The sequence below is a fragment of the Aristolochia californica genome, unplaced genomic scaffold (assembly GCF_029961685.1).
Source record: "Aristolochia californica isolate CCGP_79_NKW_82.1479 unplaced genomic scaffold, dmAriCali1.0.hap1 SCAF_14, whole genome shotgun sequence".
In the NCBI taxonomy this organism is placed as follows: domain Eukaryota; kingdom Viridiplantae; phylum Streptophyta; class Magnoliopsida; order Piperales; family Aristolochiaceae; genus Aristolochia; species Aristolochia californica.
In genome coordinates this window covers 24,375,978-24,393,876 of record NW_027181815.1, presented here as the reverse complement: position 1 = coordinate 24,393,876, position 17,899 = coordinate 24,375,978, and the positions used below count along the sequence as shown (strand labels likewise).

The 17,899-nt window shown below is 37.7% G+C and overlaps 1 protein-coding gene across 1 annotated transcript in view; it reads right to left on the bottom strand.

The window, feature by feature from the left end:
* The window catches only part of LOC137949730 (uncharacterized), a 56,781-nt gene extending 44,101 nt beyond the window's left edge, over positions 1–12,680 (bottom strand). The window contains exons 1-9 of the mRNA XM_068795890.1: positions 12,578–12,680; positions 8,604–12,414; positions 8,321–8,513; positions 7,886–8,052; positions 7,605–7,684; positions 7,388–7,519; positions 7,159–7,275; positions 5,855–5,947; positions 2,022–2,099 (exon numbers count right to left, since the gene is read on the bottom strand). Coding sequence (XP_068651991.1) covers positions 2,022–2,099; positions 5,855–5,947; positions 7,159–7,275; positions 7,388–7,519; positions 7,605–7,684; positions 7,886–8,052; positions 8,321–8,513; positions 8,604–12,372 — 4,629 coding nt within the window. The 5' untranslated portion in view covers positions 12,373–12,414; positions 12,578–12,680. The remainder of the gene's footprint in view (positions 1–2,021; positions 2,100–5,854; positions 5,948–7,158; positions 7,276–7,387; positions 7,520–7,604; positions 7,685–7,885; positions 8,053–8,320; positions 8,514–8,603; positions 12,415–12,577) is intronic.
* Positions 12,681–17,899: the final 5,219 nt, after the last annotated feature.

Here is a 17,899-nt window from a genome sequence, read left to right as displayed (position 1 = left end):
CGAAAAAAACACAACAAGATTTGTACAAGTTCGCCTCAAGGTGAGACTACGTCCTATCTTCCGCTGTTGCAGTAATCCACTATGAAGATGAAATAGTTTACAAGAGAAATCACACACTTACATATGTTTCTCTCTAACCTCTCGAGTTGCAACTCGAGATGCTCCTCGGATGAAGATGATCAAAAACCCTAATAGCAGCGCCCCTCAATTATAAAGAGAAAATTAGGGCAACCGCGATACAAAAGTAAAATTCCCAAACTGCCCTTAATGAAATAACAATTAATATATCGTGGACCAGGCGGGGGCTCCGCCCCCTTCCCGCCCCCCTTCCAACAACTCAGCGTAGGGCGTTAATTAGGCTCTACAACTTAACAATGAGAAGGGGCAAAGAAGGAAATGGTGGTTGATCAATTCCTCCATCAAGCTGCAAAGAAGGCAAAGAGGATCAACAGAGTATTGGCCTCACCGCCTAAGATTGTCTGTCATTAGGATCTTGTTGAGGCAAGCACTCCAGATGAAGAATTTGACTTTGGGAGGGGCACAACAGACACCAGATGAAGGCCACATTATGCACGGCACTATGAGGAAGCCACCCCTAGTGAAGTAGTAGACTGAGAAGAACGAGAAAGAGCCACTCTTGTCGAGACCACCAAATTACTTAAAGTCTCCTCGTTACACCTCTTTACTTTGTTTCTTAATGTAACCCTAATGTATCCAAGGGCATTATACACTTTTGTAACAAATTCATGAAGCTATAAATATTATGAGGTTAGGGCACGAGTAAGCAAGTGCTCTCCCTTCTCCTCCTTTCTATTGTCTTCTCTATCCTACCTTTGCTTCACTTCTCTCTCTCTCTCGCTTCAACCTTCTTATTTTTCTTCTACTCTTTTCTCTCTTATTTCTCTCCATCTAAACACAAAGTAGAATGGATTAAGGCCCTAGAATTAACATTAATAGATAGTGTTCACATCTTAGACTCATCATATGTTAGTTTGAGGGGGAATGTTAATGATTATAGATCCACATAGGTTAACATTAGGAAAATTCTCGTAATATTAGTTAGAAAAATGCCTCCTAAATTCAGCTCATTCAGAGATAAGCCCAGAGCAAACTTTTTTTTTGAAGAAAGGATAATTTTATTAAAAACAAAAGATTACAAAAACTCAAGGGACCAAACTCCTAACAACAAGGGATTGGAGGAAAATCCCCTGCTTAGCAAGAACATCAGCTATAGAATTGGCGGATCTCGGAATGTGAGTCCAAATACAGTCATAGTGGGAAACAATATACATAATTTCAAAGAAAACATCCCAATGGCGCTAGCCCAGAGCCAACTTATACACAAAAATGATGAAAATGGCCTTTTGAACTTATTTCCATGCATGCTATATAAAATGACAAAAACACCTACCTTTTGTTTACTGCTATGGCATTATGAGAAAGCACTTTAAACAGATCTTTCACTAAATTTTTCATTTTAAAACATTTTTAATCATACATTTCATCTAAAATAGCAAAAATGCCATATTTAGGTAATGTTTTGATACCAGTCATGCCAATAATTAACGTACCCTTGTGTTATATGACTACAGTACTTTCTCATATCTGTTACAGACTAATAAAATCTATGGTTTTAATCTTAAAAATAAATTATTTTTAACTTATTCCTGTTAAACAAGGCATAAACCCCTAAACCCTCAATAACTATGTCTTAAGCATTTGAAAGTATCCAACTAATAGTGAACTTATTACATGAAAATATGAACAATATTCCAGAAATTACACTAACTATAGAACTTTATATGTTTCAGGAAAATTTATCTCAGCAATTAGAATTCCAGTAAACATATTCACATAATGCAATTCTAAACACACGAACCCCCCTAAAAACATGGTAGTACATAAGAGAAAAAATAAATCTGTATCAGATAGGTCATCAAATTCTTCATGAAACAGTCAAAGAACTGAAAAAACATGTTAGAGCATATACAAATGGACACCCTGGAAACAAGAAAAATTACCTTTTCTGTACGGCAATTGGGCTCACAACTATGATTGATGAAACGCCCCAAATTTCCTTTAGCACATGCATCTATGACCTAAGACAGCCATGTCAAGATAGTAAAGGTTTTATAAACCACGCATCAAAAGGAAAATGATGCCCTCCAACAAAAGTGCTGCAAATAAACTCCTAACCAAACCATTTAACCCACCATACAACTAGCATTACACAAAGAATGAATGTAATCAACTGGATACAAAAAAAAAAATCCCAAATCTCATCATTATAACTGAGAAAAAGCCAACATTGTTTCTTCCCGAAAAGAACCAGCTAATCACCACAGCCCTGTCTCCTTCCAAACCAAAAGGAGTGGAGAAAGATCAAGAAAAAACTTTCATCTCCCTTAGAAGAGCACAGAGCATTGCTTCAGTAGAATTGCCTTGCCCAAAAGGAGCAAAAAACACACAGATCGCCAACAAAGTAACAAATCCCTGTTGCTTTTAGTCAGTTCTAGTTCAATAGGTTGCACAAAAGATTTTAGAAAAAAAAATGACGTGGCGTAACTTACTCAAAGATAAGTTAAAGGCATTGTATAGAATAAATTTTTTTTATCAGAATAAGAATTCAATTTGCATCCAATTGTGTGTTTTCACCTATAATGTACAAAGAGTCAGACCTCATGTGTTCACAGCCCACAGCAAAAATAGGTGACTAAACAAAAAAACTATCCTCTGGGATGCAGCTAGCACAATGATGTTTTGGTTAATGTTCAGGGTGCCAAGACAGCCTTAAAAGATGAAAAAAACTGATCCAGCCCGACCCATGGTGTGCACCAGGTGTATCATATTGAATTTTTTAGTATCCCACTAGAATACCTTTTTCTTTTGTCATTTTTGTCATGAATCAGCATGCCCTCTCCCTTCGCTCCATGTCAAACCCCATGGAAGGCCAGTTCAAGTCTATACTTCTACAAAAGGTATGAGACATACAAGTGGGTACAACCCTCCCAACCCACATTATTCATTCCTGCAAGTCAATCTAAGCTTGAGGCTCCTGTTGCTATTCATAGAGAATTATGGTTTTATACTTCTTCTCCTCTCAATGAATGTGTCAATTAATGTCTAGTTTACCTATTATCATTCACGTGTTCTCTCTTAGTCAAGTATTAAATGTACCCAAATTACTCAGAAGCTATCTGGATAAAAATTGTGGAAGACAACATAACTTTGCTTTCTAGTAAAACATAAGAACCAAGTGAGCCTCCTCCAGGTACCAGGGTCGGGAGTCCCCATTAGGTATTTGCTACTAAATACCAGCCAAATGGTTCTCTTCAACAAATGAAGGCAAGGTTGGTTCCTAAAGAATAGACCCTAGCTTCTAGTATCAATTACTCAGAAGACCTTTTCTCCAATAGCGTATATTAGATTCATTCACATTCTTTAATTATCTCTTGAACAAAGCTAGAAAATATTAGATAGAGGAAGAACTAACAAAGACATGGTTACAAAGAATGAAATACAACAGGCAAAGATTCGAAATATCCAAAAAATTAGGTTTTGAATATTCTTATCTCAGATACAAAAGGAAAAGATCGGAAAAAAAAACTAGATCTATCAATATTTGTATCTCAATAGCATAAAATAAATAGCAGAGATCAAGTAGTTTTCATACAAATCAGATGTTTAAAATGTTTTTTTATGGTAATTTGCCTAAAAAACTTTTATAAAACAAGCACCAGAGTTTATTTCTCAGGAAAAAATGGGGTACGTGTATAAGAAAAAGGAATTTTTTATTTTGTAGAATGATGAGTCAATTTATGGTCCAAAAACAAATTCTAAGAGTTGATTAGTTCCATATCTTTAATGCTAGTAATTCAACAAGAAACAAGTGCAGTAGTTTTAACTATTCACATGGACACATTGTGATATCTAGAAGTGATGCAGGTGAAATAGAGAAGATTAATATATGCGAGAAGAAACATTTATAAACTAAAAATTCGGGGAAGTTCCACTATTTTTTGAGAACTGAAGTAGCTAGGAGAAGATAGGTAGTGTTTTGTCTAGACTAAATACACGACTTGCTTGTTACAGCCTTACATGGCTCTAAACCTAGTCATATAACTAAAGAGGTCAAAGTCAATTTGCAGAAAGGACACCCTAGTTGAACGATAAAGGTGTAAAAGGCTTGTTGGGAATCTTCTATATTTTTTTTTTTTTGAAGGAAAGGTGTGAATCATATTTAACAATTATAAGGCTAGACTTTCTCATTTACAGTTGGAATCATGAATAAATTAATGGAATCTCCCCAGCATATTCATTTGGATGATGTTTATGGAACTTTTGAAGTATCTCAAGACTTCATACGGTAAAGCTTCAATCTAAAGAAATTGTAGTACCTGGATGTTATGAACTATTCCAATGCAAATTATGTGGTACCTGTAGATAGAAATCTACCAATGATCTTGAAATATTTGTTCAGACGCAACTTTGTTACCTGGAAGAGTCTAATGCATATTATGAACCATTCATAATATGCATTCAGCATTCTTTGATGCAAAGAAATTGTAATAACTGGATGTTATGAACCATTCCAACGCTAATTATGTGGGATCTGTAGATAGAAATCTACCGATGGTCTTTGAATATTTGTTTAGAGGGAACTTTGTTACCTGGAAGGGCACTGAGTCTAATGCTAAACAAAATATACAACATTAGTTCATTCAGCACGTGATTAGATGTGCAAAAAAAATAAAACATTATGTGAATGTTGATTACACATGCACTACACCCTTTCCCATAGAGACTTGACCTCAAGACCTCATACTAGAAACCCATGGAGCCCTTGAGCCAAAGACCCAAGTACAATTTAATTTAGCCTTCTTGTGGACAAGTCCATGTTATAGGATGTAATAATCAAACTACCATCTTTATTGCCAATAACCCAATTTTCTTGATAGAACAATCACATAAGGGTTGTACTCATTCCATTTCAGATACTGCAGTTAGCTGAAGAATTTTTCCACTTTTTATGTAAAATAGAAGATCAAATAGGAGACATTTTCACCAAATCTTTAGCTAAAGAGTCTTGATCATGGTACAACAAGATGGGGTGTTTCTAATTACATCTGGAGGAATGAAATTGAGATACCACTTACAAATGGTCAAACTTTTTTATTTGAAATCAGGGTACTCCGGTCATTGTGAAACACTTCACTTATCTAATAAGGAAAGGTGCAGAAACAAACTTTTCCTCTAATCTTGCACTCCCCAAACAAGGCCAAGTGGCCCCTGATCTCTATTCTCTCCTTCCCTTTCCTTCACTTTACTACTTTCTAATTTCCAATTTAATCCAGTTCATGCCAGTCCATTAGATTTGAGAGAATTGATGCAGTTTGTTCCTCTACAAGAACCAGCTATTACATGGAAGAAGCATGTATTAGCATAAATCTTGTCGTCAGTTAAACCAAGCGCTTTGCTTCCACAATGTTTTTCCTACCCTGTTGTTTCTAACAAATTCACTCCTTAAAACATCTCTCTGAAATTTCAGCAACAATAAGAACCTAGTCTCAACAGGTTGCATTAATGCCTACGAGAAGAAAAATACTAAAAGAACCAAAATGATATATCCAAAACTCTCTAGCAAAATGTAAAATATATTCTCAAGCATCAAAAAGATATTTGATTAGATAAATACAATAAAGGCACTTACTTATGTCCATTAAGTTGGAATAAGAGAAATTAGTGCACAATATCTTAACGAAATAGTATTCAACGCCATAATTACACTACCAAGATTTGTAAAACAACAAAAAAAAAGGTAATAAGAAACTTCTTCAGAGACAGAAATTCAAACCTCACTGCCATTTAACGTCATGAAGTAGAAGTGCTTTTGACCTCTAGATGCATAATCCCTCTGGCGAGCTTCATAACTATGCAGATCAAGGACCTGATTGGACCAGAAAGAAAAACCAACTGCTCAACAAGATAAATACCCAGGAACCTTGAAATAGTGCACATAGAGTCAGATATTTTATAAAAAAAAAAGGTGTGCATGAGATTTTAATACTCCCCATAGGGGGAAGGGCGCAGGAATACAGTGGAAAAAAATTAAATAATAAATGAAAGATTACAATCCCACACCTTAGTTCCATGAACAATCAAACACTATTGATGAGAGTCACACAGACTATCAACAGAATGCCTCTTATATAATTTAATTGTGATCCTAGCAAAGAGAACACTGACCCTATTTAGCTGCTGGAGCTATAAGTAACATGTCCTACCAAATTTATGTAAGCAGGTGCCAGATATGATTTTATCAGCTCCTGGTATCCGATGAAAGAACGAATGAACAAAATACCAAACAAGAAAGACAATGAAAACAGACCAAGAACCAACTGAAAATACATATAATACTAGAACAGAAAATAAAATAAAAACGTAAAACAAAAACCACCGAGAACAAAAAGAAAAAGATGAAGAACCAATTTAACAAATATACAAATCTAGAATGGCAGTTCATTGTCTCCTTCAAAGATCACTCAATCCTCACCACCATCCCCTAACGCCCCCCCTAGAGGGCTGCCTGAAGCTCAATTTCAATGGCTCATCCCATGAGAATCTGGGGCCATCAGGTATTGGTGGGGCTATCAGGGACAGCAATGGCTCATCCCTCTCCTCAGCCCCAGGAGGTTGTGATTCAACTGAACCTGAAGCTAAAGCCCCACTCCCAGGAGTAAACTTTTCCCGCAGAATTTTTCTATTTCGGCAAATGTTATGTAATGGGTATCTAAAGGCTTGGCTTCCCCTGGAGATTAAGCTACCTCTTTGATGAAATCTTGGAGATCTCTTCCTCATGGCAAGTTGAATGAAAGCATGTCCTAAGGTCAGCAAAACAAAAAGCCTGCCTGACCAACTAGCCAAAGGTGTGTCTCTCCGCAAGAGAGTTCTCTATCATTGTATCCTAAGGATAACACCTATTGTATCATAGAGGGTACTAAAGCTCTGACTCAGTTAGTAGTTTAACCTCCTCAAATATAAAAGCAATACTCCATTTAAAAATGCATGAAGATATTTATTTTTTAGAACTAAGCATATATTTATAATATATAATATAGTCTAGAATGCAGATTCTGTAATCATATGAATTTCACCAACCTCTCCAACATATTCAATGAGAAAGTTCCCTCGAGAAACATCTTCCAGCAACTGCAAACCATGTCCTTTCTTTCCACTACGAAACCACATTAGCTTTGCATATTTATGCTTTTGAAACTGAAAAAATGAGTGATATTAGATAGCATTAGTTACTATAACGACACAGCAGTAGTAAGCACTCTAATCATATTAACATGTTAAATAATAATATCACTAACGGATAATTAACCTGTTGATTTGAACACAGGTCCCCACATGGGCATGTTCCTTGAACACATTCAATGTTAAGCATTCGATTCAAGCACTCATCTCCACAGCCTAAACTGCCATCTGACACCGGTTTACAGTGGCAAACCATAACCTGTCTCGGGTATTAGACAAAAAACAGCATTTGGTTACAATCTTTGCAAAATTTGATAGGCAAATGTAAGCATTAATGGTTGAACCTCATCAATGGTCTGGGTTTTTGGACTGCGATGCAGAAATATGTTGTGCTTGATAAGTCTCCAACTAGCCTGCTGTGCAACTGTAAGAGAAAAATAAGTGTCAAATCATATGAATAGCATAAAATGCAGAGTCCAATACATCAAAATTGTTTGCTAATTAATAGATTTCAATTTTCACACACAACTAGTATGTGTTTTTCATTTAATATAACCATAGCACCATCAGTTCTAAAAAAAAAAAGTGGTATGTCTTTGAAGCTCAGCAGGCACAAAGGATATACCCATGAGCTGCCTGGACTCGAATTGTTTAGAACTTGGCCACTGACTCCTAGAATCTTCATCACCAGAGGCATCCGAAATTTCCAACTCAGCATTAATCTCTGCATTTGACTTTTCTTGAGGTATTGAGCAGTCAGCAAAACCCTTGTCAGCATTCTCCTTACAAATCCTTCAAGACATGAAATAATCAATACAGAGAACCAAAAACCCAAAAATAAAAGGAACTCAAATAATTTTGCAGGCATTGATAGCAAAGACAGATATTTAATTAATGAATACACAGCAATTTCTATTAGCATATCAAATTTTGAGAAACCAAAAAGATGATTATACTTTCAGAAATTTTATTTTAAAAATAAATGCATGAATCAGAAACCAGACCATTGATTACAAGAAGATAAGCTGCCCTACTTTTTGCAAGTAATGAGAATGCTTACCATCTGCAGTTAGTTTCTTCTATTTCATCTGCCAAGTCAGCTGATATACATCGCCACTTGTAACAATCATCACAGCGGACCCAAGCAGCCCTTGGTTGTATCTCTAGTTCCTGCTCACCTCCAACTGGTAACATCTTTGAAGAAAACTTGCTGTCATAAATAACTTCATTCCTTATACCCTCACCATCTCTTTCTGCCAAATATATGAGAAAAGCCATTTAGTGTAAACTTAAACCCACCTACAAAGATGAAGGTAAGAAAAATATGGAGTACGGAGTTTAACTGGAACCAGTTGAGTTGCTCAAGTCTGAAGCGTTATTCTCTTTCAGAGCATCCTGCCCTGCAATATCTTTCTTGACTTTTCTCTTATTAGACTTCTGTCTTGGGCCCTTCTTTTGCCTACGAGCATTTTTCCCAACTGGTGACAATGAATCAGGACTTGAAGTTATTTCTTTGGTATGACTACCTATGGATATTCTGGAAGCAGTAAGTGCTTTAACTAGATCATTTTGCACAGGAATTCCTTGGGAATCTGACCCTGCTTCAACTATTGAAATTTCCTGGCAGATCTCCAATTGAGCCATTTCACTAATTGGTGTCTCTAACTGTATCCCGCTATTTGAAGATTTTCTCTCTGAACACTGCATGCCTATTTCCTTTTTTCTGAGTTCTAGTTTCTCTCCTGTTTTCCGTTGACGTCTATATCTTGATTGTATCTTACCCATCCTAATATTTTCAGAACTAAAGAATCCATTCTCAGCAGGCGAAGGACATTGCCCATTGTTTATATTTTTATCTTGACTTTCTTTCTTCTTCCTATTTTGCTGCACATTCACAGGCAAAATAGCTTCAGGAGGAACTACAGCTTGGGAATCAAATAATGTACCATTGACTAATATCTCTTGATCTTCACCCTCGCCTCCACCATTTTCTCTCTCAACAGCATCCGGAACTGGAACCAAATGAAGCACATCCAAATTTGGAGATGGCCACATACCAGAATCACTTGGATTAGCTGTTTCACTCATGGTACAAATAGCACTTGTTATTTCAGTAAGGCCTGGAATTTTATGAAACACATTAGAGTCAGGTGAAGTACCCGGATCCAGATTCCTATTATAAAATGCTCCTACAGATGTTTGAGTTTCCGTTTGGGAAGAAACTCCAAGAAATTCGCCAAAATTGTTTTCCAATGAGGTTTCTTGTGTCACAATGCTCTCCAAGTCTTTATCACGTGATAACTCCCTCGACAGTTTTTCAGGGTTACAATCAAGAGAAGTACTCAATTTGTTATCCAATTTAAGATCTTCCTTGAAGCTTTCTAACTCTGGAGAAACATCATTTACAACAGTTTGTATAGATGCTGGCAAATCTACAAACTCAGGAAATATAGGAAGCACCAGTTGTTCATCAATTTTGAGCTTTAAATGGATCTGACCAGTTGTGTTCCTCTGTTTCTTTTTTGAAACATGTGAACATCCTTTAGTTCGAATTTTCTTCTGTCTTCCTCGTTCTCCTAATCCACCCCTTCCTTTTCTCAATCTGTACTTTGGAACTTTACCAAATTTAGATTCTAGGATTTTCCCTTCTCGTGCAAATACCTCTTCTATATTTAGCAATGCACCCCAAGTAGGATTTCGAGCTCGTTTGCACAACGAGCTTCTCTTCTTTCTTGATTGGCTTAATGAAACTGCAATTGCTTCGAGGGTCTTCCAACACTGCCTTGCAGCTTTTCTCATTCTGGTTAGCCTTGGAGAATCTCTGGAATGGGTGCTTCCCACAGAAAGAGAATCCACTGCATCTTCCAGAATAGAGCAAGAAGCAACTCCTGCCGAGCAACAAATCGCCTGCTCTGTATTTGACATTCTGGACTTCTTTTCTTCCAAAACTAAAAATTCAGTCACTGTCCCAGCTGGCTCACTCTTTGGCACACAAACATTTCTTAAAGTTGGTGATTTCCCCAATGGATCCATGTCATCACTCTCTGCCATTGAAGACTTGGTGTTATTTCCAAATGCCTCTACAACCTGCTTGACATTATTAAAGCAAGGAGAAACTACATGGGAAACAGGAGCAGGTTCTGCTTCCACCATGCAATGAGAGTCAACATCAGCAACATTAACATTTATCTCTGCGCAGAGCCTTTGGAATCTGACTTCCTCAGCAGATTCAAATTCCAGTACTGTCACGACATCATTATCCTCATGATTCAAACCAGTCAATATATCAACCCCCCCAGGTTCCAAAGGATTTCTCCAATCAGACTTTATAGTTGATGATTCTATGCCATTGTCATCAACCCTGGGCAAGGAACCAGTTTCATCACAAGCCAGAGCTGTCAACTGAATCAAAGAGCTAGAAATGGGGCCCAAAACATCATCCATTACTTGAGATGACTTTAAAGAAGCTGCAGAGGCTTCCACCACATAGGAAAAAGCAACATTAAAACTGCATTTCTGTTCTTCCATTTTTGACATTTCAGATCTCTCTAGCCCATCAGTTAAAAATCCAGTACTGAAATTAGTAGGCGAAACAGATTCCTTGGATACCAAAGGGCTTCCTGAATAGCCACTAACCACACAAGAAGTAATGTCTGTCAAATTACATGGATCTGCCTCTGCACCTATCATAGAGGTTGCTTCGTTCACAACAGCTGAAAATCCATCTGTCACTGAGTCTCGCCCATCTTCCACTATACAGGTACCTGGTGAAGCTGACAGTGACAGATGAGAAGCTTTTCCGGTGTCAGCCATTCTACCGATGCTGACAGTTTGAGCCTCTAGTCCAATATCTACCAGTGTTTGCATTCTTTCATCCTCAACAACAGGTGTCTTTTGCTCATCCAATTGGAAAATATTACTATCTCCAACAGCATAAAATTCACCTACAACTTTGTTTTGTTCAACCCTTTGCAACCAAATACTCTGTGAGGTGACCCTAGGTTCCATTACCAAATCACCTATTCCCTTGCTCCCAATAACCAAGAACTTTGCATCTGCGTCCAATTCAGAGGAGATGCAACCTTCATGATCACAAGCCAACAGTGGAAATTGCTTTGAAGTGGTGTTAATGGGATGCATTGTTGATAGAACAGGCACAAGGGATCTCGAGACCACACCCAGACATGTTTTACTGGTTGAAATAGAAGACTTTTTCTCGATGCCCAATGTTTGGGCTTCCTCTGCCTCAAAAATTGCACGCTTTTGCTTCCCATTAGGAGGCCACAACCTTGGTGAATCATCAACTCCTTCACTCTCTTTAAACCCTATAATTGAAGGCTGGCTACCAAGATTCAATGTCAAAACCTCATGATTTTGATCAAACTCTGTAAGAAACTCTTGTGAACTGCTGCCACTACGCTGCACACTACTGACTGAATTCAATTGTTCTGATGCCACAGAAGATTCCAATACCTTTTGCTCATTCTTTGATCCCAAAATAATTGACCCGAAGGCAGAAAAAGGCACCTTTCCGTCCTCATTCTGACGGAGTTCATTACCAAGGGAAGCCGAAGTAGCCCGTCCTATTGAACAGCCAGAGTCATCCTCACTCCCTAGACCAATTTGTAGCCGGTCCGTGGACAGAGGTCGTTGCTCGGATGAGCCAACGTACGAGTGGTCAAACAAATCTATAGACCCCGGGGATTCCTTCAATGGATCAAAACACGCAATGACAGTCATATTAGAATCCTTTTCCTCTACATCGAACGTCTGGGAAGACTCTCTTTTCAATACGGGCTCCTCTTGTTCGTCCTCAGGAAACAAATTACCGTTAGAAGGGATTTCAGCGGTGCAAAAGTTCACACCATAGTCACCAGCAACAGGACCCACAACCTCGACGGAAGCAATGTGAGATGAATTGCAGGCGCTGTCGCTCAATGCTTCTTCAGGTTCATTATTCGAGTCCCAATCAGGGCTTTGCGAGGCATTACTGAGACCCAGCGCGCGCCGCCCCGCAGGCACGGAGCCTTCACTTCCTATGATCAATATCTCTGAGGCCTTCTCGAAGAGCTCCAGAACGCGGCCGTCTTCAATCTCGATGCCCGAACTCATGTCTGAAAATCTGAAGGCATTCTCTTGACAACAACCACAAAACTACCAGAGCGAGAACAAAAAACAAAGGAAAGTAAAAACAAAACAAAAACGAATGTCACAGAATGGTAGAATCGTCCTTCCAAAGGGAAATAAGACAATAGCGGGAAGGGAGTTGGGGAAGCCCTAAGAGACTGGGCAATTAGAGGAAGAAAAAGAAACGTACCTGCTGATACGTGTATGAGACGCGGCTGTGCAGGGACGAAGAGGATGACGACCTTTTCTGCGAGAGTCGAGGAGAATAGGATTCTGTATTGTATATTGACTGTTTATGGAATAGTTTCTGGGAAGAGTTTTCGAAACTCACCGAGGCCGATCGAAGGCTTTTCTCTTCCCTTGTGCTTCATAACTACCGTCATCGACACGTTGCATCGGAAAGGGTGACGGGAAAAAGTACATCTGGGGGCCCAAAAGTAACCCTTTAAGAATCATTTTAAATATTATTTCACACTAGGATCAGTTCAAATGCCTCATAAGAAAGATTATTTTTTTAACTTTTCAGATAAGAAGAAGGAAGACCTTCATGGATACCATAATTCTAACTGCAGCTAGTTGTTTCTAAATATAATACAATTTTGAATATAAATCTAATTAATTTTGATGATAGATTATTAATTATTAATTTTAAGAATAATAAAAGTAAAAAGTTCCTCCCATGTACCTCTCTTCCCAACAAAGGAACTTTCCCCTCATCCAAGTCCTCTTTTTGTATCCTAACAAGAGAAGCTATACAAATAGAGGAGAGGTAGAGGATTTTAAAGAAAAAATCCTTTTTAAGTTGAAGAATTTTAGCTTACAACTAGTCTCTTCTTTTCTTCCATTAACTTAGTGCCTCTCAAAATAGTTGCTAGCTTCACGCCGGCTCACGAAGCATTGAAGTTTTGAAACATATCTTTGAGATAAACCTAATCATCCATATTTTCCCATTGTTATGACTTAGACTTGGAACTCGATGTGGTTTGGTTCTCAAGTTTTTCTTCTTAGCTACGTATTTCAAATTTAAAGTTAATGAGGATAATATACCTATTACGAATGGAGAACTCTAGGTAGATTGCACGAGAAAATGATTTGGGATAATATATCTGTTAGGAATGGAGAAATCTAGGTAGATTGCACGAGAAAATGATTGGATATACCTCCACAAATAGTTTTGCAAATATAGATAGACATTTTAATGATGCCCTGGCATGGGTTGGGGAAGACGATGCCCCTCCCCCATTTCCTCTTTGTTAATCAACAAAGAAGAATAGGGGGAGGTGAAACCCTTCCTAACTTTTTTTATTTTAAATAACTATTATAATAAAAATTTAAAACTCCTCTCTTCCCAACAAAGGAACTTTCCCCTCATCCAACTCCTCTTTCTGGTTATCGTTTTTTTTATGATGATTCAAGGATGAATATGTAAATGCTTTCATAGGATTATATTATGAATATGCATGCCCCTCAATCTAGACGGAGCTATCAAAACAATTTTATAGGTTTAGAAATTTTGTTTGTTGAGACCAGTTCATACTCAGATTATTGAATTTTTTTTCGTGGGATAAGATTTCCCTGATATTGAAGAGTTCTATTGAGCCTCTTATGAGTGGTATTCTGAAGAAAAAAAAAATATAATTCGCATTGATGCTATATTTACATATATCGAGTTGATTGAAGAAGTGCTACTTGGTGAGATTATTTGAAGTTTTTTTTAAAAAAGAAGAGTCTATCATGGCTAATGAGAATATGAATATCAAAGGTGATATACTAAATATCACCACCATACCCTTACGTGGGATATCAAATTTTATGAGTTGGTCCACCTCGGTTAGGAGATTTCTTATAACCAAAGACCTACACGGTCACCTCACTACCCGAGGACCTCCAGTTGATGAAGATGATATTTTTTATATGAAGTGGCTGAAGAATAATACTTTGGTAATTGGTTTGTTGATAAATAGCATGGAAGAACATGTCTCTAGTAATGTTATTCATCTTGATACTGCTAAACATATTTGGGAGACATGCACTAAACCTACATATTTGGGAGACATGCCCTGATACACTGCATAGACCGTATGATATTCTCCAGAGAATGTTGAATACTAAATAAGGAGAAAACATTTATGAATACTTGGCACGGTTTAGAGGCTTTCTTCAAGAGTGGAAGTTAGCTCAGCCCTCCTCCACTGATATTTTTATCCAAGATAAACAAAAGGAGACATTAATTACTGCTATTTGTCTTGCAAATATTAAACCTCATCTTGAGATTGCTAAGAGTCAACTACTGAGTGCTTTTGCTGTCCCAAAATTTGATGATGTATGTGCAACACTTCTACGTATTTTTGACACTTCTTCCTCTACTACTGATGTATCGTCCACTATGTATTCTGATCATAGAGGATTATCCTCTGACCGCAGCCAAGGCCGAGGAAGAGGTTATAGAGGGGGCAGAGGAAGAGGTGGAAAAGGTTATCATGTTGGTCGAACAGATGATATTAAATGTACTCATTGTAAAATTTTGGGCCACACTATAGACCAGTGTCGTTTTAGGCCATGCACTTACTATGGTAGATATGACCACAATAAAGATATATTCTACAAAGCGAATAACAAGTCAGAATCAACAGGGGCTAACCAAGCCCTCATAAGTAATGCACAAGAAGACAATCCCCCAGCTGCACAAAAAAGTATTATTGATGAAGAGTATGAATTATTTTAGAAGATGAAGACCATGCTAGGGTCTTCTCCTAGCCCCTCTTCCACTACTGCTGCCACCACTACTTTAGGTATGCTATCTGCCTCTTCTTCATCCTAGATAATTGATTCAGGTGCCTCCGAGCATCTTACAGGTAAAATTTTTTTATTACATTCCTTATCTCCGAGTCTTTCATACAAGTTTGTTACCATAGCTGACGATTCACAAACAACAGTCAAAGGAAAAGGTTCTACATCTGTCACCCCATCACTTCTGCTCCATGATATTCTTTTTGTTCATTCCTTTCCTTTAAACTTATTCTCTGTGAGTCAGCTTACAAAATATTTTGATTGCTTGGTCACTTTCTCACCTACTTCATGTGTTTTTAAGGATCTTATAGCGAAGCAGGTGATTGGTGGAGGCCATGAACAAGGAGGACTCTACTACTTGGACATGCCAAAAGTCAATATGGTGTCTACTTCTAAGAATGAGACACGATATGGCACAATCGGTTGGGACATCCTTCCGTACAATCTCTTCATTATATATTTTCATCTCTTAAGATAAGGTCAGAATTCAGTTGTGAGGTTTGTCAGTTAAGTAAACGTCAAAGGAGTACATGCTCTCCTCGTCCAGATGTCAAAAGTAACATTCCTTTTTCTTTGATTCATACTGATGTCTAGGGGCCTTTGAGTGTCTCTAATATTTCACAAGTCAAATACTTTATCACTTTTATTAATGATTTTACTTGCACAACTTGGTTGTTTACTTTTAAAGAATGTTCTGAGATACCATCTATTTTTAAATCTTTCTATGCAATGGTACTCACACAATTTGGTCAGAAGATAAAAATTCTTTGGTCTGATAATGCCAAAGTGTATGTCTCAAAAGACCTTGACTCATTTTGTCAAGAGAATGACATTATCCATCAAACATCATGTGCCTATACTCCTCAACAAAATGGTGTAGCCGAATGAAAGAATCGTCATATTCTTGAGGTAGCTCGAGGTCTCTTATATGCCATGAAAGTTCCATATTTCTATTGGCCCCACGCTATTCTTACAACATGCTTTCTTATAAATCATCTACCGTTTACTGTTCTTGGGAATAAATCCCCCTACTCTAAATTATTACCACATGATGATCCATTCGCATTACCATTGAAAGTCTTCGGTTGTCAATTTTTTGTCCATAATACTTCACCCAGACACAACAAACTTGACCCTAAATCTATAAAATGTATCTTTTTGGGATACTCTCGTACACAGAAGGGTTATGTTTGTTAGAGTCCCTCTTTGCAACATTTATTTCTGTCCAGGGATGTAACATTCTTTGAAGACTCATCATATTATTCTGACAACGCTCCACTTGGTATGTCATCAGTACTAAATTCTCCTAGACCGGTTGTACCTCGTGATACAGAGATTGATCAGCCCCCAGAGACAATGGCCGATACCACACCTGCCGAGTTGTCGGATCCACCAGAGGTAAGTTCTTCCTCACCTATTGTTTTTTGTCCTCAATTTGATACTCGCCCTATTGCTATAAAAAAAGAACCTCGTTCATGTACTCAACCTTCTACTTCTTATCCTATCTCCAATTTTGTGTCTCATCATCGCCTCTCACCTTTATGTTGTCAGTTTATTTCTTATATTTCCTCCATATCTGTTCCATAGTTATATCAGGAGGCTCTACAACATCTAGGGTAGAAGGCAACAATGGATGAAGAAATGAAGACACTCAATGATAATCATACATGATCACTGGTTCCTCTACCTACAGACAAAAAACCCGTTGGTTACAAGTGGGTTTATACAATGAAACATAATCCGGATGGGACTATTGCACGACTGAAAGCTTGACTGGTTGCTAAAGGATACACTCAATGCTATGGCATTGATTATGATGAGACATTCTCTCCAGTGGCAAAAATGACCTTGGTACGTATATTATTATCCTTGGCAGCTAATTCATCATAGCCAATATATCAACTGGATGTCAAAAACGCCTTTCTCAATGGTGATATAAAAGAAAAAATTTATATGCAACAACCACCTGGATATGTGGTTGAGGGGGAGTCCGTATTTTGCCTTAAAAAATCTCTATATGGGCTAAAGCAATCCCCACGGGCATGGTTTGAAAATTTTAGTCAAGCCATCATATGGGCAAGTTTTTACAGATGCTTTGCAGACCACTCAGTATTTATTGAGAACACAACAAGAGGTAAGGTGATTCTAGGTGTTTATGTTGATGATATCATTTTAATTGGAAGTGACTCTGAGGGCATTCAAAAAATAAATAAAAAATATGTGTTGAATTCAAGACAAAAAATCTTGGATTACTGAAATACTTTTTGGGTATTGAGGTCTTACAATCCAGACATGGGATTATTCTATCCCAAAGAAAATATACCCTTGATCTACTAGAAGAAACAAGTATGTTGGGATGCAAACCGGTAGACACTCCTATGGGTGCAAATACAAAGTTATGTGGAGGCACTGGAGAAGACGTGGATATTGGCAAATATCAAAGGTTAGTAGGGCGTCTTATTTACCTATGTGTAACGAGGCCAGATATTTCATATGCAGTAAGTGTGGTAAGTCAGTACATACACAAGCCACAACTTAGTCATTGGCAAGCACTTGAGAGGATACTACGTTATCTGAAAGGGGGTTCCTCTATAAAAAAAACATGGACACTTCAACATTGAGGGATTCACGAATGCAAACTGGGCTGGATCCCCAGATGATAAAAAATCTACTTCTAGGTTTTGCAAGATGGTTGGAAGAAATCTGGTTACATGGAAAAGCA